Source organism: Diorhabda sublineata, chromosome 2 (genome assembly GCF_026230105.1).
Source record: "Diorhabda sublineata isolate icDioSubl1.1 chromosome 2, icDioSubl1.1, whole genome shotgun sequence".
Taxonomy (NCBI): Eukaryota; Metazoa; Arthropoda; class Insecta; order Coleoptera; family Chrysomelidae; genus Diorhabda; species Diorhabda sublineata.
The window spans coordinates 26297271-26320785 of record NC_079475.1 but is presented as its reverse complement, the minus strand read 5'-3'; the positions used below and the strand labels follow the sequence as shown (position 1 = coordinate 26320785).

General features: G+C 31.0%; 1 protein-coding gene across 2 annotated transcripts in view; it reads left to right on the top strand.

The window, feature by feature from the left end:
* Positions 1-23515, top strand: part of LOC130440554 (thioredoxin reductase 1, mitochondrial) — a 26422-nt gene extending 2907 nt beyond the window's left edge. For both annotated transcript variants that reach the window (XM_056773801.1, XM_056773800.1), the window contains exons 2-8: positions 2251-2471; positions 11650-11780; positions 12744-12970; positions 13076-13226; positions 17707-17953; positions 18016-18374; positions 23126-23515. In XM_056773801.1, coding sequence (XP_056629779.1) covers positions 2251-2471; positions 11650-11780; positions 12744-12970; positions 13076-13226; positions 17707-17953; positions 18016-18374; positions 23126-23255 — 1466 coding nt within the window. In that variant the 3' untranslated portion in view covers positions 23256-23515. The remainder of the gene's footprint in view (positions 1-2250; positions 2472-11649; positions 11781-12743; positions 12971-13075; positions 13227-17706; positions 17954-18015; positions 18375-23125) is intronic.

The following is a 23515-nucleotide window of genomic DNA, read 5'->3' as shown; positions in this document are numbered from 1 at the left end:
GAAGAAAAAGAAGAAGAAAGATTATGTTTTCAATTTCGTTTTTTGGAACAGCAGTAAGCGATCCTCTATTTAATAGGAAAAGAATATTTCAATTGACTATATTTGTAACAATTTATTTATTCATTATTTGATAATGGATCAATACTGGAAAATGCACAGGGAATTTATTGCCAGAACCATCTTTTTCGTAGAATTAAGATTGTTTAATTATTTTGATGTATAAATTCATGTTGAATGTAATCCGAGTGAATCTATAAACTTGCTATGATCTGATTTACGTGTACTTCTACTAATTTGCAATGAAGTTCCAAATAGCTGGATCTATTTTAAGCCCTCTTATCCATTAAATCATCTTCATACTCTGTCTACTTGATAATAATTGGATATAGACTATCTAATCAAATTTTCATTGCATTAGAGACAAATTACATAAAATGAGTTGAATTTAATTTCATATTTTCACGTTTTCTAAAAATAAATGAAAAATTAGAGATAGACTATTAGATTAAAACACGTTAGTGTACAAAAACTCGATATTATTTATCAATAAATAAGTTAATTATCGACTGACGTTGTCATGTCATGCAAAATGTCAATTATCAAAGATTGGAAAATACAAATTTAAAGATGGAACCTGATCACATAGGTAGGTTTAGAATTTTTTTATATTATAAAGCAAGATCAGTTTAATGGTCTTATGTGAGAATTTGAATTTTAAAATAATAAAATAACTTTGAACCATTGAAATAAATGTCCCTAAAAGTTTATATCCTTATCAAATAATTTCATTCCGCTTGATTAAGAAGCAAAAATAGTTTTGAGAAAATACTTTTTATCTACGATTTTATCACAATTACGTCATTTAAAGTAGTTTTTTCCTTGACACTTTCCTACTAAGCTAATTATTGAGATTAACCTACAAATTAACCTTGAGATCCGAATCGCCCGACGCCTCAAAAATGAAATTCGTCTTAGGATTTAAGGCATTATTTAAGAGGGAAGATAAAAAACGTTTAATTGGAGAATTGTACTGAACGACTTTTTGAACTTATGTGATTTTATATGAAAATCGGTCTTGTTTTATTAGTAAACAATGTACGAGGATTAGATAAAAATACATAAAATTTTGTGGAAGTAAAAAGATGCTTTATAAATTAACTTTATGAGTAACATTAGTAGGTCAATCAAATACTTAATGTGGAGCAATTATTAACATTTCATTAATTCTTGTCTAATGTTTGCAGTAAAAGAAATCTAAAACAATAACATAATTTTGTTATATAATGTTATAATATAGTATTTAGTAGAGTATCTTGATAGTTCTACAGTACAAGTTGCAATAGTTATTAATATTTAGGTTTTTACTAAATTGAAATAATTTTTCTGGGACAGTTGGGCCGGACCCCATAACTGAAAACATTATTCCAGGTGGCAGGTGGGATGATGATGTTTGTGCATTCTACTATGAACAGTTATTTATTTTATAGTTGATTTGCAGTTACAGTTTTTACATTCAGATTCTGCTTGAGTATCCCATTTTCTCATATATATTGACAAGATAACTAAAACGAATAACCTTTTAACTGCCTTATAAAAATATATTTGATAACTTTGTGGCGCAGCTAAATTCAAACACTATGAACCATACTAAAAGCCTGTGAGAGAGTAAGTAAATATTAGAATAAGTATACAGAGGATTATAAAGACAAACAAATATTAATGCCATTTGAAAATGAAAAGTGACTTAATGGAACACTCATCATTTTTATAATACTGGTATTCGAAACAAGAAGTTTCACAACAATCAACACTACCAAATTTGGCTTCAGATCAATAATTTAAAATAATCTATAATAGAACACAAAAGTATGTCATTGTACCTCACTAATAGCTGCCTTGATATGGTTTGCATAGATTTGAAAATTAGTTGCGTAATTATTTTGTGATTACATCAAATTATAAATTTAATTATCACATATTATTAAGTATATCAATTATAATTTTTTTTATAATTGTCCTTGGCCTATTTAGGTACAAATAATGGACGATAAATTCATATTTAATCCTTGAGGCCTGGTCCAATGCAAAACGGCATTATTTTAAGAGCAACAAAATATAAGTTTATCAATAAAAAAAGTATTCTTGTGGGAATTATACAGCAAATTTATCCATATCCATGTCACTTCACTTTAATATTTCTTTCTCAACATGGTATAACACTCATTTTAATAATTATATTTTTCATTTCAGACCAAAATACAGATTATGATCTCATCGTTATCGGTGGAGGCTCTGGTGGTTTATCAGCTGCAAAAGAAGCATCCTCTTTGGGAGCCAAAGTAGCCGTTTTGGATTTTGTTACTCCCAGTCCGCAGGGTACAAAATGGGGTTTGGGAGGTACTTGCGTCAATGTCGGTTGTATCCCAAAGAAATTGATGCACCAAGCTGCGTTGCTAGGTGAAGCTATACATGTGAGTTTGGTTTTCGTCAATTTTATTTAACAAAGAATATTTTACAACCAATTTAAAAATTTTAGTAGCAATATGATAAAAAATAGTAGTCTTAAGTTGTAATATTTCATGAGTGCTTTAGCTAGACATGTAGAGCTCGATAATTATACATCTATACTTTTGAAAATAACCCTGGTTATTAAAAACAGGAAACATTGGATAGCTAAAAAAATGTACTATACTTAACCCTAAAAAAATTATTGGAAAATTAAACAACAAAGTAAATCAGTGGGTACTAAATAATGAACAAAAAAAATACATCATTCGTCTTTAACATGTAAGATGTTCTGCGCGAAATGCTCGGCTACAATGGCTACAATGAAGTGACATAATTATAATTATCCATTGGCAAATTAAAAAAGTAGTTCGTTATAGTACTAGATACTTATGTTGATCAACTGGTCCTAGAATTCCGATTATATCGCTAATTATTTATTTTTAATAATTGTTGCAAAGTTGGAATTGCTCATGAAGTTAGATCACATAAATGGTTCTGTGAATGGTTTTTTCCCTACTGACACTGTTTACACCAACAGTCACAATTACACTGTTTAACACACGTTTAGATAACCAAGTTATCATCTTGATCATAAACTGGTTATCAAAACGTGCGTCAGACAGTGTAGTTGCGAGTGTTGGTGTAGTGGTAGTGTAAACAGTGCGTTCATTATGAATATCACAAACGGTTCCAAAGATTAGTAATTTTTCCTGTAAATTATGACAGAAAACAATCCACAAATTTATACAAACCAAGTTGAATATTCTGGTAACCTTTTTGGTTTCCTTAAACAACTTCTTTTTTCACAAATTTGATCAAATCCATCTTCGCCCATGGTTGTATCATGAAAGGTAAGGTTTAGCATCAAACATATACTTTGTTTTGGCATCCCAACACATAACATTGTTTATCCTGTATTTAGAGGGCTTATTTGATATGTATATTCTGAATAGGTAACCCTTTAAAAACGTAATAACTTCATCAATCATTATTTTCTGTTTGCCCGCTCTCAACACGTGCTGACTTGATATCTCTGCTTATCAAATGATTATCCTTGGGTGCTCCCAAAAAAAGTAACTTTTCCAAAAAGTGCAATAATCATTTTGGGCGCTTGCAGTTTTGTAATTTCAAGACCTATTTTGTATATCTGTATTCGTACGGATAAGAATTGATCCATTAAATAAACAGAGCAAAGCATCCAACTGTGATAGTGCTTAATGTACTGCTCCGAAGTTTCCATGCGTTAAATATACGATATTTTTAATTCCAATTCGTTTATTAATTTTCTTAGTATTCTATTTCGGTCTATTCCTATCTCTTAGCCCAGGTTCTAATTAGTTCTATTATTTTATTTAGGTTCTCAATAATTTTATTTAAACTGTCAAAAAAATCTTAATTGATTGTGCTGTGAGAGGATATAATACAAGCAAAGTTGGATATATCCAACTTAACTTTTTTGAAATCTACAGTGACTCACAGCAGTAGAACAAATCAATTCTCACAAATTTCATTTAGATAAGGTCTCTTTCAGAGTGTTAAAAAGAAATATAAAGTCTATTTATCTAATAAAAATAGTAAACCAAAAAAAAATTATCGGCATATAAACAACCCGGGCGAAATGCGACGCGGCATCATTATTATATTCCAAATTAGTGGCACCACAACATACCACAAGTAAAAAGCCGCGTGTGAGAGGCGAGTGCCCCATTGCTGCAACAGGCCCTAGATCAGGTGTAGCACAGGGACTGCATCCGGCATTGTATTATCAAACTGCAGTGAGATTGTTTATTTTTGTCTGTTGCATAATTTTCTTAAACATGTCTGACACGGATATAACTGATGAAGTTATTGACATTAGCTATACTCCGCTTAAGAAAAGAGCTAAAAAGCTTTATTTTAACGTTAGCGAAAACAAATTATTGTGAATATATAAAAAAATGAAAAGCAAGAAAATGATGTTAAGACTGTTGATGACGTTATTTTCAAAACGGCAAGTATCAGGAGAGTATCCATCATAAAAAATTAACAATTAAATTGATGATTCGACAGGAGCACCATCAAAAGAATTCTTACAAAATGAGTTACCTACAGTGGATAGAGTTCTGAAAGTAATTAACGAAGATAAGAACTTGCCGGATTTTAAAAGATCAACATTTTATAATTTATTAAAAGAACTACTTTCCACGGGATTGAAAAACCCATCAGGTAATGTTCCAAAAAAATATTTTACTAAGAAGTTCATTTTTAATGACATCTAGCACTATATCCTTTCTTCTTATTTGATCGAAGGCTATCTCCAAAACTATAAAACATAAATGAATTTCCTCATCATCATTATTTCTCACTTGATTGTATACTTCTAAATATCAAGTTATTAGAACTTCTTCCATTTTTAAAGCCATTTGTGAGTTCTCTAAAGTTTCATTCAATTAAAAGTTTGTTGTTTTAAAAGATTTTTTTATTATCTCTTTCGAAAATTGGTTTTCTTAACCTCTACCGAAGCTTGAAGAGAATTGTGTTGTCGTATTAGACAATGTTTCGTATCACACGAGGAAATTTGAGAAAATTCGAACAATGGCAATTTTAATGAAACGATGGTTAAGGCAGAGGTTTTAGAAATAGTCACAGAGCATAAAAATAAGTATAACGCAAACATTATTGAACTGGCAAAAAAAATAAAACCATTTTACGATTACTCAATCCCATTGAGTTGATCTGGACAAATATGAAACAATATTTTGCAGCAGAATATAAAACATTTAAATTTTCTGATGTTCAAAATATTTTTCCCGAAACTATTCAGAAAATTATACCTGATAAGTAGGAAAAGTGTATTGAACATGTCCAGGAAAAGATTGTAACCAAAATGTGGAATATAGACATTGTCATTGATGCGCAAGCTCAACAACATCTGATTTTTAAATAAATGTGTCCCATATTTTAGCCGTTCACTTTGTATCTATTCTAAACTTCACGTTTACATTGTATATTTTGGTAATAATAATTATGCATAATTATTTATAATTTATATTATTATTTCTAATATTATTTATAATTATTTCTTAAGTACGGTCCAGTTACATGATCGGCTTTGACGATTTCAACTCTGATTATGTGCACTATGCGTGAATATGTTTTGGTTTACTATTTAATTTTTTGATAAATAGACTTTAATATATTTTCTTATGTTGTAGATATTTATTCAAATAGATAAACTATTAATTATTGTTATAACATTAATGAGAGGAATATATTTGATGGATTGACAGAAAATCATCAATATTTGGTTTGAGTTTGTTAAGGAATAACCGGAAATCTCTCCTTTTTTTGTTAATAAGGTCGTAATGGCATTAAAACATATTTTGGCAGGATATGACGGCACCAGAAGCTTTTGCACAATTCCCACAGTCCACGATATTTTTCGGGTATTTCTATCTGCAGCTAAAATTTTTTATACCCTCTTTTAAATATCACCTTCAAATACTCATTAGTGCTAAGCTAATATAACATTCTTGTCTTCCGTTTTACAAATAGATTTATGATCCATGGTAGTATTTCCATCGACAGAATATCTTCAAATCTGATTTTAAAATCACAGTGCCGGCAATCAAATATGGAACTCATATTTTCATCAAGGCATTCTACATGCGAAAAGTTTATAGATTGAAAATTCGCGCTCATTAATATTTCCCTTATAAATTTTAATTTACCAAGAAAAGCTGAAATTACACTTTTACTTATTACAATATAAAATTTATATTTTAATAAATAATGTATTTTTATTGTTTGCATGTAGTAGGTACAAAACTGAACATACACACTTTCATAAAATAATATACAGTGCTTTTCAGATAAAAGTATCCACCTTTAATAACTTTTTTAATACTGGTATTTAGAAAAAATCCAGAAACACGTCAATTTATGTTGGAAGGGGCAAGCATTATGGATTATTTAAACTTACTGGAAAAGCCACCCCCTCACCCCTAGCAGCATCCCCTTTATTTTTTTAAATTACTTTTCATATTTTTTATGTAAAATTTGGATACTCCTCTTTGAGCTGATTTCAAAAATGTATAATACTTGTAGGTTAAAGTGGTTAGTTTATGAGATAAACAATTTTTCTTTTAAGAGCACAAATTTTACTTATTATTTACTTTCACCTTATTTGCCTGTACTAAAATGGGTTGTACAATAGTTCAAACTGTTTAATCTTTTTAACTGTGCTATTTATTCTACTTAAAAAATCCAAACAATAAAAAACTCTACTTTTTATTAAAGTTGACATTGTCAACTAGAATTTGTAGTCACTATTGATAGTGTAATTTGATACATTATTTATTTTGTTTCTCTGAAATGGTTTACTCTTTGCAAGAAAGAATTGAAATTGTAGGTTTATACTACCAAAATAATAATTGTGCAAGAGCTGCTGCTAGAATATTTAACGAATTACATGACGGAAGACATGCAACTCATAAGTACGTAATTCAACTGATGGAGAAATTTACCACAACAGGGTCTGTTTGCAATAAAGTGCATAAGCGAGAGGGACTCGTAAATAACGAAGCAATCCAAGTGGCAATTTTAGGGCAAGTCAGCTTAGAGGCTCAACAACCCCAATCGTTGTCAACAATAAGTAGAGCGATCGGTGTTTCATCTTCTACAGTTTTCCGAGTTCTACATAAATTCAAGTACCACCCATACAAAGTTAAGTTGGTGCACGAGTTGAATGAAGATGATTTTGATCGTCGTCTAGAGTTTTGCGAATCAATGACGCAAATTATCAATACCAATCCACAATTGTTAAACAATATTTGCTTTTCTGATGAATGCTCATGCTCATTAAATGGCTTAGTAAGTAGGCATAATTGTAGATATTGGGCTGAAAGTGATCCACATATTATGCTTGAATTCCATACACAACATCCCCAAAAGTTAAACGTTTGGTGTGGTATCCTAGGTGACCACATTGTCGGACCTTTCTTCATCAACGGAAATTTAAATGGTGAATCATATCTTGAGTTACTTAGGGAAGGGGTTGACCTACGTATTACAACAATAATAGAAAATGATGATAACCTTTCCGAAGATTTACTGGTATTTCAACAAGACGGAGCTCCCCCACACTATGCTATGCCTGTCCGACAATTTTTAAACATTCCCCGCTCGTTGGATAGGTAGAAGGGGGCAGATGATGGAGTGGCCACCTAGGTCACCGGATTTAACACCCCTAGACTTCTTTTTATGGGGGTATTTAAAAACAAAAGTTTATGCTACCCAACCAGAATCTCTGGATGATTTACGAGAGAGGATAGAAAATGAATGTCGACAATTAAATCCAGCCGTATTAAGCAATGTCAGAGAGGCATTTCAAAATAGATTATACCATTGTATGGAAGTGAATGGTACTCATTTTGAACACTTATTGTAACTTCATAATAAATAGCACAGTTAAAAAGATTAAAGAGTTTGAACTGTTGTACAACCCATTTTAGTACAGGCAAATAAGGTGAAAGTAAATAATAAGTAAAATTTGTGCTCTTAAAAGAAAAATTGTTTATCTCATAAACTAACCACTTTAACCTACAAGTATTATACATTTTTGAAATCAGCTCAAAGAGGAGTATCCAAATTTTACATAAAAAATATGAAAAGTAATTTAAAAAAATAAAGGGGATGCTGCTAGGGGTGAGGGGGTGGCTTTTCCAGTAAGTTTAAATAAGCCATAATGCTTGCCCCTTCCAACATAAATTGACGTATTTTTGGATTTTTTCTAAATACCAGTATTACAAAAGTTATTAAAGGTGGATACTTTTATCTGAAAAGCACTATATAATGAATGTACCTGTATCATATAGCAGCTTGATTTTTATTTAAATAAATTAAAATAAAATAAATTGAAAAATAGATAATATATAAAATAAAACTATATGCATATAACAAATAGGCAGGTAAGTACTTACTTTTTTCGATACTGGCAATCACTAATATCGATTCACTTTACTTTTCTTTTCGAAAATCTGGAAACAAATTCCGTCACTGGCCAACACTAACTTCGGTAACAAATTAGTAGCGTTTATCCTTGTTATGCGTATTTATATTGGTGAAGAATAAGTTCATGCAAGATTGCAAGCACATACATCACAAGTCGTATAATTTGCACGTATGAACAATCGTTGCGGGGACGACGACGGCCGGCACGGCAACAGCAAGTCTCGACGCGTTATACTGAATATGAAATATGCAAGTTTTTACAAGTAACTGTCGTTGAGCTTCTTAAAATGTTCTTTTTCTGCCTCTATTGATAAGAGAAGTCAAGCCAACGTTTTAGTTTTTAAGGGCTCATGGTTCTACATCATGTTTCGGTCTACATCGGTCTCTTCCACATATTTAGGACGCTTTTTATTTGCCTCCATTTCGCTAGCATATTTTAGACCATTAATTTTTATTTGCTGGTGTTTTTTTTACACTCAGGATCAATTTGTTTAGAATCAGTACTTTCTGCTTCAGATTTATATGATGAGACGGATCAGGAAAAATGTTTTTTAAATTTCTGAACTGCTGTTTTGATCATCTTCATCATCTGAAGAGCGTAGAGGTATAGCCAATTCTAGTTCTTTTTGTATCCATGCAACAGTCTTTGCCTTATTGTTAAAAATTCCCCTAAATTTAAGTTCGAGAAATGGAGCAATGCAAAAAATACAAATTTTAATTTTACGAATCGCTATTTATTACTATTATACACACGGCACTAGTTTCAACAGTCTGCAGAAATATTCGCCTAATTGATTAACGAGGCTAAAAAGAAAGCAAAATTCTCGGTATAATGCATAGTCGCGAAATCATATTTTTCCAATTTCCATTTATACATTTTTTGAATTGTTAGTGCTCTAGGCCAAGATTCTGAGCTATGGAGAGTTTGTGTTTTAGCCTTTACAATATTTTCCAGCAGCTTTCTATATTCTAGTAAAAATTTTCATCAATAGAAAAGCCAATGGTAACATTAAAATATCATCCCTTTTTACAGTTAATACATATTTTGTTGTCATATAAATTTGGATGATATACTTTTGAGCAACAGTGTAGTAATTTTCATTCGGTTCTTTAGAGAACTTGCGTTACTAGTTTCTCACATTTATGACTTTCGTAATAAAATTGCAAGTAATTGCTATTAAGGAATGCTTATATAAATGTATATTATTATAATTTGCGATCCTATGAAAAATGAGTCATAGATTTAATGTGTAGTTCGTAATATCTGGCAGTAGGTAAAACAAGTTTTAACGATATTTTTTTTTCGTTTCAACATCCGATAGATAGTTTTAAATATTTTATTTCTTGTCCATTCAATCTGTTCAACGATTTTTCCAATATTTTATGTCTTTCAGTATATCTAAAATCTAAATAATTCATTATTAATAAGTAGCATATAGTTATTCCATAAAGCCAACACTGATCATAAACATCTGTATTTTGCATTACCAGGGAAGTGCAATTAATTCGTAGTCTTTTTAATTTCCCGTCTTTTAAGATAGTGCTCCTGTCAACAGGTATTTGTAATTTGACTTTTGTCAAAATTTCCAGAAGGTGCTTCATTTAGTTTGAGTAATGGTTTTTCCATAAACAATAAAAAACTAAGCTTATTAAATAGGTACTATGTAAAATATAGTTTTAATCTTTATTTCAATTTATTCAAATTATTATTCATTGAACTTAAGTTATTTGTGACATGTTTTTTCAGAAATAATATTTTAATTCGATGATTAATCGTTTGAAAATTCTCATTTTTTATGAACAGCTCATCGCTTTTGTTTTGCTATTTATCTCTTTCGATTCTACATTCTACTTCTAAAATTACAGAAAAGCATACGATGGCTGCTACTTAAGATTTGAGATATGGCAATACTTTTGTGAATATGTCAAATCTGACAATGCCATTATAAAGTGTAACTTTTTTAATGGTTAACTTACTTATAACGTGTTGTCGTCATACCAGTGATATTTGAGTTATTCACAGATACTTAAAACATTCATCTTGGTCAAAACATTAAATTCAATCGCCAACATTTTTAGGCAATGATTTTCCATGACTTTCAACATGGACTAAACCAATAGTAGTATGCCGATCAACTCGCTTCGACTATTAGTGATGAAGCACCATTTCTAGTCACCGTGTTTCGCTGGTTTTCCAAATTCCGTGACGATCGTCTTGAATCGTCTATTGTGCCAGAAAGAATCGATGCTGCGTGTAAACTGATATTGCAAGATAGTCATGTGACATATCGTGAGATTGAGGCATACTTCGATATTAGTTCCACTTGCATACATTCAAAAAGATTTGTTCTTGTTGTATACCGCATAATTTGACAATCGCTCAAAAAAACTCTTGTTGACTGGCGCAAAAAATGCTCAAAAAATTCAATCGCGGTGCTGCGAAAGATGTCTATAAGATCGTGACCGGCGACGAATCATGGATCTATGCATATAAATTCGAAACTAACCAACAATGGACTTTATGGGATTTTCAATACGAGTCAAATCCAACAAAAGTTGTTTGCGCACGAAGCACTTCGAAGCAAATGGTCGCCTGTTTTTTCGGAATAATTGGACGTGTTAACACAGTTCCATTAGAGCAACGTAGAACGGTCAATTCTGAATGGTACACCAGCCAGAACATCGAATTGATGGGTCATCCTCCTGACAGTCTTTGTTTGGAACCCAGTTATTTCTTCTTATTCTCGCAGATCAAACATATATATTGCGAGGCCAACGTTTTTCTACACATGAAGAAGAGGTTGACGCGTTCAAATCACATATTTTGGGAATGGAAAAATGCTTCGACAATTAATTCGAACGTGTATTGATCTAAATGAAGAATATTTTGAAAAACAATAAAGCCACATCCAATTATACATAGCAAACCTCGTATGTGGTACTCAAATAGCGGTATCTAATAGAACAATAAAGTTTATTATGGTTTATCCTAACGTTCCATTAAAACTGATAAATTAGAATTAAGTTGCTCAGCGATTTTACATAGATATATGGGTTTTTAAAAATATTTCACAATATTTTATACACATGTTGGAGGTGGATAATCTGCAGTAAGCTTCATTTACACAAATATTATTTTTTTATGTACAGGATGCACAGACATATGGATGGCAATTACCACAACCAGAAAAGATTTCTCATAGTTGGGAACGATTAAAAGACGCTGTTCAAGGGCACATCAAGTCGGTTAACTGGGTCACCAGGGTAGAACTAAGAGATAAGTAAGTATTTTGAAATGTTTTCATTCTATAGATTGTTTTCCTTAAACAATTATTGTCAAATGATTTTCTAAATCTTCTTGATCATATGAGATTTCAACTTGGTCCTTCAACATACCCCAAGAATTTTACAAAAATTGAGATTTACAACTTTCTTATCTCGATGATAATTGCGTTTATAATCAATTCAATTTTCTCGAATATTCTCGTAGGTTTTTTAAACGCAGAACGTCCAGAACAGGGTTTTTCAACCTTACTATTATCAAAAAACGGCAAAAATGTTCACACTATTTACCAGACAATTAGCTAATTCATAAAAATAAATTATGAGAAAGAAAACCAATTTGAATAGGAATTTATTCTTCAGATTTTATGTAAAATGTACTACTGAAAAAATTAAATGAAAATTGGAGATATTTTGAAAATAAATGATTATTACCTTTCTATGTCTTTCTACCGATCATTCTTAATGGTGGTCATAACATAAAATATAGTTTCACACAAATAGGTTCAATAAAAATCCAATAATATCTTTAACATATCTGTATGGTGATTTGGATATATCATTATATTATTTATACAGGACGTAAGTCACATCATACATAAACTCACATATATATCTAAGATTATATTATCATTGGATAGAGACATAGCTTTCTTTTTGTCAGCAGCTAATAGTCCTAACACTACACAACAGTTTCTATCAAACAAGGTTGCATAAGTTATTCAGAAATTTTCTGACGTGTAAACTGTTGCTGCAGTCCTGCTTCCTATTGGATTATTATGGATTAAAGGCAAATAGGTGCTTACAGAGAAAAAGAGATATAGCCTTGTTACATTATATATTGTTCATTGGATAACATATATATCATATTTTCTGGGGTTCCTGACCACTACTAATGTTAAAAGTAGTACAGAAAAATTATTTTTCATCCTGAAAGTGGTTTTAATCATTTTTCTTTGTAGGCAAGTAGAATATATAAATGGCTTAGGATCTTTTATAGATGCAAATACAGTAAAAGCAGTAACAAAAAAAGGAGAAAGAACGATTACTGGCAAATATATTTTAATAGCTGTAGGCGGAAGACCGCGTTATCCAAACATTCCGGGTGCCGTAGAATATGGCATAAGCAGTGACGACATATTCAGTTTGGAAAAACCTCCAGGAAAAACATTAATTGTAGGAGCTGGATGTATCCTTATCTTAAACTTTAATGCCGCTAATCAAGATCCGTGTATAATTTATTTGATAATAATTTACAGGTTATTTTCGTGAATTTCCTTAAATCATAATTCAGATATCGGTTTGGAATGTGCTGGATTTTTAAATGGTCTAGGTTATGATGCGACTGTGATGGTAAGGTCAGTCCTTCTCAGAGGATTCGATCAACAAATGGCTAATGTGATTCACAATGAAATGAAAGAAAAGGGCGTGAAATTTTTACACAAGTGAGTATATTTCAAGTGATTCTTCTAACTTTATTTTGAACTTAAACAAAAACATTTAACTTGAAAATAGATAAAATAAGTCACTTATGAATACATGTAGAAGGCAATCAATCATTTTAAATTGAACTGACTTGTTTGGCTTTGACTGTTTGGCTTCGAGGAGTGGTTAATTAGTAAAAAATAAATTCCAAAATATGGAATGTGAAGTATGGAAAGCTGCTGTCCATGTTTTCTTTAGCAGTTTTCTGTAGTTCGCGTATACTCTTCAGCTATTTGACACATCTCAATTTGACACATATCAATAATAATGATACATACATAAAAAGCAAGGTTTTTCTTTACTTTACGTTTTATCATTACTGGAAATTGTATTAGTGGACTTACTAAAAAGTAAGTGGGTATGATATACATTTACCTAAAAAAATTAAACCTTGCTTATGGCTTATAGTAGTCTTTTAGAACTTGTAGAAGACTGTCCAATTGAATTAGCATCTTGCTTTAACATTCTTGTCTAAATCCTTCTTGGAATTAAAAGTGATCAAAATATATTTTGAATGATATTTGACAGTATTTAGAAGATTTTAAGGAAATGCTGAATTTTTTTTAAGGGGAAAACATTTTTTCAACAAATAATCCAACCCCATATTTTGAAATAATAACTATACCATGTGTTGCGCCTTATTAGATGTAGTATTCAGACATAATAATAGTCAAAGATTATTTTTTATAATTACCCTTTTTTTAATTACAGTTCAAAGTATTTAAAAATGACGAAAACTGTGGCGCTTAAATGGTTTGGCTTGCAACTTACGAAATAAAATTTGTCCCTTAATAGGTTAAACACAATTTTTTAGTTCACTTACTAGTTATAATAATTACTGACACAATTATAATTAACAAACTTTATTATTATAACTATTAATGGAACTCTTGTATTAGTGTTTGGAAGTCACTTAAATCAGTTCTGATTTGTCTCAGTTACATGCCAACGGCCCTGACCCGTTCCCCTTCAATTTCCTCCAGACTGAAGAAACGTTGTTTTCGTTCCAAAAATCGACGATTACGACTATGATTTTGGCTATTGTTAGGGTAAAAGTTATAGGGCTTGGTCGTAAACTTGAAAAAACGATTTTATAATTTAAAATTCTCTTATAATTAACTTTGTTTCTAATTCTATAATGATTTATATATGCTCTTTTACTTATCCAAACCAACTTCACAAAACAATTTAAATAATTAATCATGACATCAGAAACTTTGAAAGGAGAACACACGCGTGGGCAGTAGGTAAAAGGAAATTATCCAAGATATTGTGAAAATAAACAGAAACTTATTTATTTGTAATTTTCTTGCAAATAACTCTGAGTGTCATAGATTTAACCTAGTATAAGAGTCGTTGGAAATGCCAATGCATCATCCACTTTTCCATACACTTGTTGTAAGGCACTGGGATGGCCTTAAGAGAATATCGCTTTCAATGGCGCTTTCCCCGAAGCGGATTGTTGAAGGAAAATTCATGAAGAACCTAATTTCGCGAATAGGGTGGGTGATCGTTTAACCTTCTAAAACGAATTCATGGTGAATCACACCATGGTATTAGATTAATTACATCACATTGGTTTCCGATTGCCGTTGATGTTATTTTTTCCGTTTGGGCCAAATTGTAGAACACCATTTACTAAATTGTTGCTCCGATGTCATATTCATAAACCCACGTCTTGTCACCAGTAATGATGCGTTTTCTGAATCTAGGGTCCTCAGTTACATTGTTAATAATCATTTTTGCGACTCCTAGTCGCCGTTGTTTTTGCAAAAGATTCATGTCATTGGCTATCGACTTCACGACTTTCACTGAATGCTAGTGCCACTCAAATACTTGCTTTTGTGATAAAGTAGACTCTCCAAAAGACTTCTACAAAATTTTCAATGATAGAGTAGCGGTTATTCCATTGAGAACACAAAATTTCCAACAAACTCATTGTTCACCTTTTTTTTCCTAGTCTAATCGCCAGATAAACTTTTCGCATCATAGACAATCAGCTAACATAAACTAATTATTGATTATGGCTTCCAAACTTTTTGTTTGCAATTCAATTATCATACAAAGATGAATTGATATATATATATATATATATATATATATATATATATATATATATATATATATATATATATATATATATATATATGGGGTGATTCATTAATTCATTAAGAATGTCCAATCTCTGAACTGTAGATGCTAGACCTCAAAATATGATGATTCTGCTCAATATGCCTTATGCAAATATTGCTAGTTTCCGAGATACGGGGTGTTCAAAGTTTAAATTTTGATTTTCGCAATAATTTTTTGTTTTCACAATTTCTCGTTGAAAATTGAAAATTTTACGTTTTTTGGCATGAGGAATCACAATTTGTATTCTAATTTGACATTGTTAATAGAGGGCGCTAGTTACACTTGTTTGTGTTGATTAAATCAAAGTAAACTTTATTTGGCCTAAACTTACAACTAAAATAATAAAAAGATATTAAAAAGCGTTGAATTCTACAAAAAAAGTTACTGTTCTTTGATTCGTGTAACTGAATCGGTTATCGAGTTACTTGCTTCTAAAAAGTTCAATAAATTTCAATTTTTTCATAAAAAAATTTTATTACTCCTCAAATATGTAACAATAACAAATTTGTAAACAAAAATAAAAAACTTTCGTAAAGATCTCCTAATATCAAAATCACATTCGTGAATTAAGCCGTGGTTTGATTTTTCGTTTTCTTTTCAAGTAGGCTTGTGTCGCTATTAGACAGTTTGTGTAGAGTTTAATTTTTCGTTTTTTTTTTTTAAGTAGGCTTGTGTCACTTTTAGACAGTTTGTGTAGAAGCAAAAATTGGATAATAATAAGAATAAGTGATACCATTTATTAACAATTTAGTAATTAACAAGTGTAATAGTTATTTATCAAATAATGCCTAGGCATAACGATTTTTCCAATAATGAGATGCGCGATATGATTTGTGGTTTGCTCAGTCAAATTATAGTGGTCCAGCTGCGGCTCCAAGATATTCACAATTATATCCAAATTGAAGGCAACCCAATTACAAACTGTATCGAAATCTTTACAACCGCTTAGGTGAAACGGGGTCTTTACGCCCTAAAACTGAGCACGGTGCTACAAAAAAAATCACTGCCGATGAAGAAGATGAAATTTTAATTTGTGTTACGGAGAATCCAGATATCAGTACTCGCCGATTAAGTCTGCAAGATTTACCTAAGCGTCTACAATTTGCCCATTTTTTGCAAGATAAACAAAATGTTAACCCAGATTTTCTGGATACAATTCTCTCTACTGATGTAGCAACATTTACCAGACAAGGAATATTTAATTATAAAAATAATCATTTGTGGGATTCTGAAAATCCACATGCTATGAGTGAAACACATTTTCAGCACGAGTTTATGATTAACATTTGGTGTTGTGTAATATGTGGGTATTTAATAGGTCCTTTTGAACTGCCAACCAATTTAAATGGACCTATTTATGTAGATTTTCTTCAAGAACATTTACACGATTTACCTCTCGCTTTAAGACAAAATATGTGGTTTTTGCACGACGGAGCACCACCGCATTATTCTTTACAAGTTCGTCAATACTTAAACGAATAGTTTCCACATCGATGGATTGGTCGTGGAAGTGAGTTTGCTTGGCCACCAAGAGGCCCTGTTTTAAATCCTTTGGATTTTTCAATTTGGTCGCAAATGAAGGTATTAGTTTACAAAGAAAAAATTACTTCTCTTCCACAACTGCGACGGAAAATAGAAGAAGCCGCGGATGTAATTAAAAATAATAGACAAGGATTATTTGATATTAAGAGATCTTTACGAAAGCGGATCATAAAGTGTATTGAAGTAAATGGTGGGCATTTTGAGCATTTGCTTTGAAGTTTTTCATTTTTGTTTACAAATTCGTTATTGTTAGATATTTAAGGAATAATAAAATTTTTTTATGAAAAAATTAAAATTTATTGAACTTTTTAGAAGCAAATAACTCGATAACCAATTGAGTTACAATAATCAAAGAAGAATAACTTTTTTTGTAGAATTAAACACTACTTAATATATTTTTATTATTTTAGTTGTAAGTTTAGTCCAAAAAAAGTTTACTTTGATTTAATTAACACAAACAAGTGTAATTAGCGCCCTCTATTAGCAATGTTAAATTAGAGTGCAAATTATGATTCCTTATGCCAAAAAACGTAATATTGTCAATTTTCAAAGAGAAATTGTGAAAACATAAAAAATTATTGCGAAAAGCAAAGTTTAAATTTAAATTTTGAACACCCCGTATCGCGGAAACTAGCAATATTGTTTGCATAAGGCATGTTGAGCAGAATCATCATATTTTGAGGTCTAGAATCTACAGTTCAGAGATTGGACATTCTTAATGAATCACCCTGTATAATGATTAAAAAATTACGTATTTTTTTTAAGATGTAATCCAAAAGAAGTTACTAAAGGTGCAGGCGACAAACTTAATGTAACATGGATCAATGACAAAGGAGAACAGTTTTCAGACACTTTTGATACCGTTTTATTCGCTATCGGCAGAAAGGCATTGACTAAGGAGTTACAATTGGAGAAGGTGGGAGTTAAAGTGGCCGGTGATGGAGAGAAGATCGATGCTGTCAACGAACAAACTAACGTTGCAAATATTTTCGCAGTTGGAGATGTTCTATACGTAAGTATAAACAGTATTCTTTTTGGCATTTAATCTAAGTTGTATATGTTTATAATTTTTAGAAAAAACCTGAACTCACGCCAGTAGCTATTTTAGCTGGTCGTTTATTAGCTCGACGACTATTTTCTGATAGTAATCAAATGATGGATTATGACAACATCGCCACTACAGTTTTCAGTCCTCTGGAATACGGTTGCGTCGGTCTTAGTGAAGAAAAGGCGATCGGAAAGTATGGAGAAGACAACATTGAAGTTTATCATGGTTATTATAAACCGACCGAATTTTTCATTCCGCAAAGAAGTATCGCTAACTGTTATTTGAAAGTGGTTGCGCTCAGGGAGATGCCTCAAAAGGTATTGGGGCTGCATTTTATTGGACCCAATGCTGGGGAAATTATCCAAGGATTTGCTGCTGCTATCAAGTAAGTTGGTGACATGTGCAAGTAAGGCTATCTCCCTTATTTATTACGCGTTTTTTAACAATAGTTACCCTCTGCAAATTGTGAAATGGTGATTTTTATGTTTTTTTCTTCAAGTTTCCCCTCATATTTGCCGTATAAGTTTTAGAGACTATAGATTCGCGTGAGTAGTAGGGCATATCATACCTACACTTTTTGAATGTTTTTTTGAGTTTATTTTGAACAAACTTGACAGGTTTTTGTTTTATATGTTGTTTTTCCTACAATTCCAAAAATTATTGTCATTTCAACCAATTCACAACAGAATCTTGTCAAATCCTAAATCAAAATCTCCTACGTGAATCACTTATCCATTGATGTTAACTGGATAAAAATTCTTTTTTGGATACATGAAACACTAAGTTAGTTCTTGGTGGGATGGATACAGGTCACCAAAAATCACATTTTTATATTTCTTTTCATTCTGAAGACTCTGTTTATGACCACTACACCTACACTAACAATTAAACTGAGAATTGATTTTTAACTAGAAAAACTATTGTTGAGGCAAATTATATGTTGGAAAATTATTATGGTCATTGAATAGTATGTGGAGCTTAAACATGGCTGTACAAGCACATATGATTCTCAATGATTATGACATCTAAAAGAGCTGGTTACATGCATATTTAAGTATGAAAAAGCTTTCCAAATATGTTAAGCACTTCCTCACAATGAAACAAAAATAACAACGGATGAAATGCACTGTAGTCGATATAAACGATGGTTAAATAGAATGATTTGAAGCTCAGATTGCTTCTAAATATTCTTTCTTATAACATATCAGATCTGACCTAAGAAATTAGGCTGATTTTAGGCATCAAATAAATGCTCCAGAAAAGAAATATCAATTAAATCAACTCAAGAAATGAGGAAGTAATTGCTAAAACTAAAACCAAAGAAAACAAATAATAAAACAAAATTTATCAAAAAATAATTTCAATAATTATCTTCATATATCAACTAATTCACAGAAAAATCTTGACAAACTATATACAAAAACCTTGCTCATGTATTGGTGGGTGTGGAAATCCCTTCTGTAGTTTTTTAGTTTTCCTCAACCATACGCATTTCTTTAATATGTAGATAGGATGTAGTAATACAAAATATGATTGGGCCAATGTTTTTCTATTCCTCAGCTTAACGTTCATTTTACTTAAAAGTTCATTTAATTGCGCATTTTTATGATTGGACATTGGTTAATGTTTTCAATAAGATTGCGTAGTAAGGAAACTTGATGTTGATTCTATTAGTTTAAATTTTTAAAATAAAGTGTTATTGATGTTAAAATCGCTACATATTACACAACAAATTGGATAGGTTATTCAGATACTTATGTTATTTTTATTAGCTTGTATTTTTCTGTTATAGAGATAAATAGCTATTACTCTTCTTTAACTTGTTTTTTGTCTATACGAGGGTTTGAGATATGCTAACACTGATGTGCCAAATCTGACATTGCCATCTGAAGTTTGACATGGTGAACTTACTCAGAACGTGTTGTCATACTCTTGCTATTTGAGTTGTTTACAAATACTTGAAACATTCATCTTGGTCAAAAAATGGAATTAAATCGCGAACATTTTCGTGCGATGCTTTTCTATGACTTTTGACGTGGATTAAACCAATAGCAGTGTGCCGATCAACTCGATTCGACTTTCCATTATGAGGCACCATCCCTAGCCACCATGTTTTGCTGCTTTTCCGATCTAGGCCTATGATGTAAACTATCGACCATATTTTGATGCGATTATCATGAATAGTTAAGCAAGAGTGGGAGTTTGATATGTGGTTTTAACAGGATTTTTTGTAAATTGGTTGAAATATGAATATAATTATTGGAATTACTAGAAAAATTACATGGTATAAAGTTTCGCCGCGTCGGTCTTAAAAATTTTTATATAGACTTCATATAATAAGGTACAATGGAATATTACTTATATTACAAAAAAATTCGGGATAGATTATGCCTTTCTACGATGGATAGCGTACTATACCCATTATGCTAAAAAAATATTCACATTCGAAACTATCATAATCTTTATCATTTCAAATACATTAGATCGTTGAAACATTTAAAGCACATTATCATCTTCTATACCATATAAATGAGTATTTTGGTGTTATTGCAAAAATTCAACGCAGGCAAAAATATTCTATCTCTTCTGAAGAAAATATTTCTGTATATATATGTGAACAGGCAGAAGTTATCAATGTTTTATTTAATAGTTTGTTTTTATATTCATAATATCCTTATATCATATAACAGATTGACATACATGCAGTATAAAGACATAATATTCCATAAATCCATTACAACAGACATTACTTTAAAAACAGTCCCCGTTATTTTTTTTTGGAATATAAATAAAAAAATATGTGGGCAATCTAGAAATGGTAAATTCTCATTTATATTAGATTTGAATTATAAGCAATTACACACGTGAATAATATATGAATGACTTGAGAGAAATGTTCAATGAAAATGTATTAACAAATTAAAATTTTTTAATCACTCACACATTTACAATATTCTCCTATTTTCAATAACTATTCAAGATAAAATGTTATCAACATATTTGAGTTAAATTGAAGTTATCTATATTTTTATCAGTAGATCAACACTGTTAAAACGAAGTAATCGGCAAAGTGCCATTAATGAGGCCTCTATCTTATCGCCAAAGTAGAATTGAAGACGCGCTTAGAGGAACTGCTTAAAGCAGAAAGAAAAATATTAAATATGAGTGAAGATGGTAATTATGAACTAGATTCAGAAGAAAATGTCATAGTTTAATAACTTCCTGTGGAAAATACCGTGATCAGAAACGTCATTAAAGGACTTCGAGCCAGAGAACAAAATGTTTGTGATGTAATTACATTGCTTAGCATTTTGAAAAACGTTTCGACGACTGGTGAATATATGATTTGTCGTATGTCACGATCATATATCTGTCTTTTGAAGCATTGCGATTGAATTTTTTCAGTATTTCTTTGCTTCGATCGACACGAGCTTTTTTTAGAAAGTGTCATTTGTGCAATATTGAACGGGAACGAATCTTACAGCCAAATTTTAATGCAATATTAAATGTATGAAAGTGGAATTGATGCCCAAGTATGCCTCAATCTCGCGGCATATCACATTACGATCTTGCAATATCAGTTTAAGCCAAGCATCAATGTTGTCTGTCACCACATCCGATTTCGGACGACCTTCATGAAATTCATCCTGAAGCGAAGTGCGACCACGATTGAATTGAAGTTTGTGATGGTGTTTCATTGCCAAAAATCGAAGCTAGTTTTTCGGCACACTATTGTTGGTTTAATCCTCGTCGAAAGTTATAGGAAAAGGAAGAAAATAGGTTAAAATTGGAAGATTTATCAAAACAGGTTAGTCATGCAGTAGATATGAATATAAATTGAAAAATGACCTTAACTCAATAAAAAATTGTTTTCTATTCTCAACTTAATGAAAATCCGAAGAAAATAAACAAATATGGTGTAGAAAATATTTAAAAAATAAGTGTTTGAGGGGTGGTAGAAAACTATACGAAGAAAACCTAGTAAAATAAAGGCTTATCAACTGGTATGGAAAGGGAAAACGGATTTATGATGTGTTTAAGGAAGTCTAAACGTTTTCTATTTCTATAAAGAATAGAGATTATCATTATAAAATGGATACGAAACATTGTGAAAAATGGCTTTCATATATTTAAAAAAATGTAAGATCTAGAACCATCCAGTGTATAGAATAGCAACCAACCACCAAATGGAGAAATACTCAGATTGCAAAGTGGCTCATTAAGAAACATATTAAGTTTATCGAATCAATTTTGATCATCATGTTACTGAACTTAGCACCATACATATATCTAATATGTACTAGATGCAATGGCATGAGTTGAGGCATCATTTTAGTTCTTTTGTATTTGTAAGTTAAACCCAATAGAATTTGTGTGGGTTTCAATGAAAAATGAAATAGCAATGTTAATTTCAAATTAACCGTGGTAAAAATCTGTTAGATAGTTCCGTCAGCAATGTGACCTCACAGTAGTGGATTTAATGTTTCAAACCTATTGTGATAGTGGATCAAAATATGTGGAATCTTGTCAATGAAATTACCATCAAACCCATAGTTGTTATGCATCTGCTTAAGATACTACTAATAAAACTGAAGATAATATAGACGAAACACATTAAAATTAAACTAGTGTTAATTTTTTTTCTGGACATAAGTATACAAAGCAAATATTTGTCACAACCAATTCGTTCTAAAATGATAAAGACAATTTGTAATGATAACCACACGCCTATGACTCGTCGATTTTATTTCCACTCATATCCGCCAAGGTTTATGTTGAAAATATGAGTCTCTACAATTGTGGTATTTGCCTATAAAGCTAAAGTTTTTTTACTTTCCGTGCATATTTAAGTAGTTTATTACTATATTATTAAGGTTATTTTTTATGTTATTTTTGATTGTAATTAAACTTTACTGTAACGAACAATCTGAAATATTTAACAGGCAAGGTCACTCAAATTGTGATTAAATTTTGGCAATTGTTACAAAAACTTATATTTTAAAAATGGTGTATAGTTTATTTCGATATTTGTTGTGTAGAAACAATCAAAACTGAATGGCATTATAGTCCAGAACAGAAAGTAATTTATCCTCATGGGTGTGGCAATTTAAAATGAATTTTAATGCTTTTCTGCAGACTCAACTTGACAGTGAAGGATTTGATGGATACCGTGGGAATTCATCCGACTATAGCTGAAGAATTTACAAGAATAAATGTGACTAAACGTTCCGGTAAAGATCCTAACCCAGCTTCTTGCTGTAGTTAAAAAATACTCAAGAACCAATTACGAAAAATAATTAAAACTCTTTATTTTTGTACATGTACAACCTAGTTAAGGTTCATCACTGCATTATTTTCACTTGAGCTTTTTCGTGGCACATTTTGAAACACAATAAAAAGTTCTTTTAACTTGTCTTTGTCTAATTTTTAACCTGTCATATATAGATTCTCTTATTATTTATGATTTTATTTTGTGAAATCTGTTTCAAAAATGATGTTGAATATTAATAAAATACACACTATTGA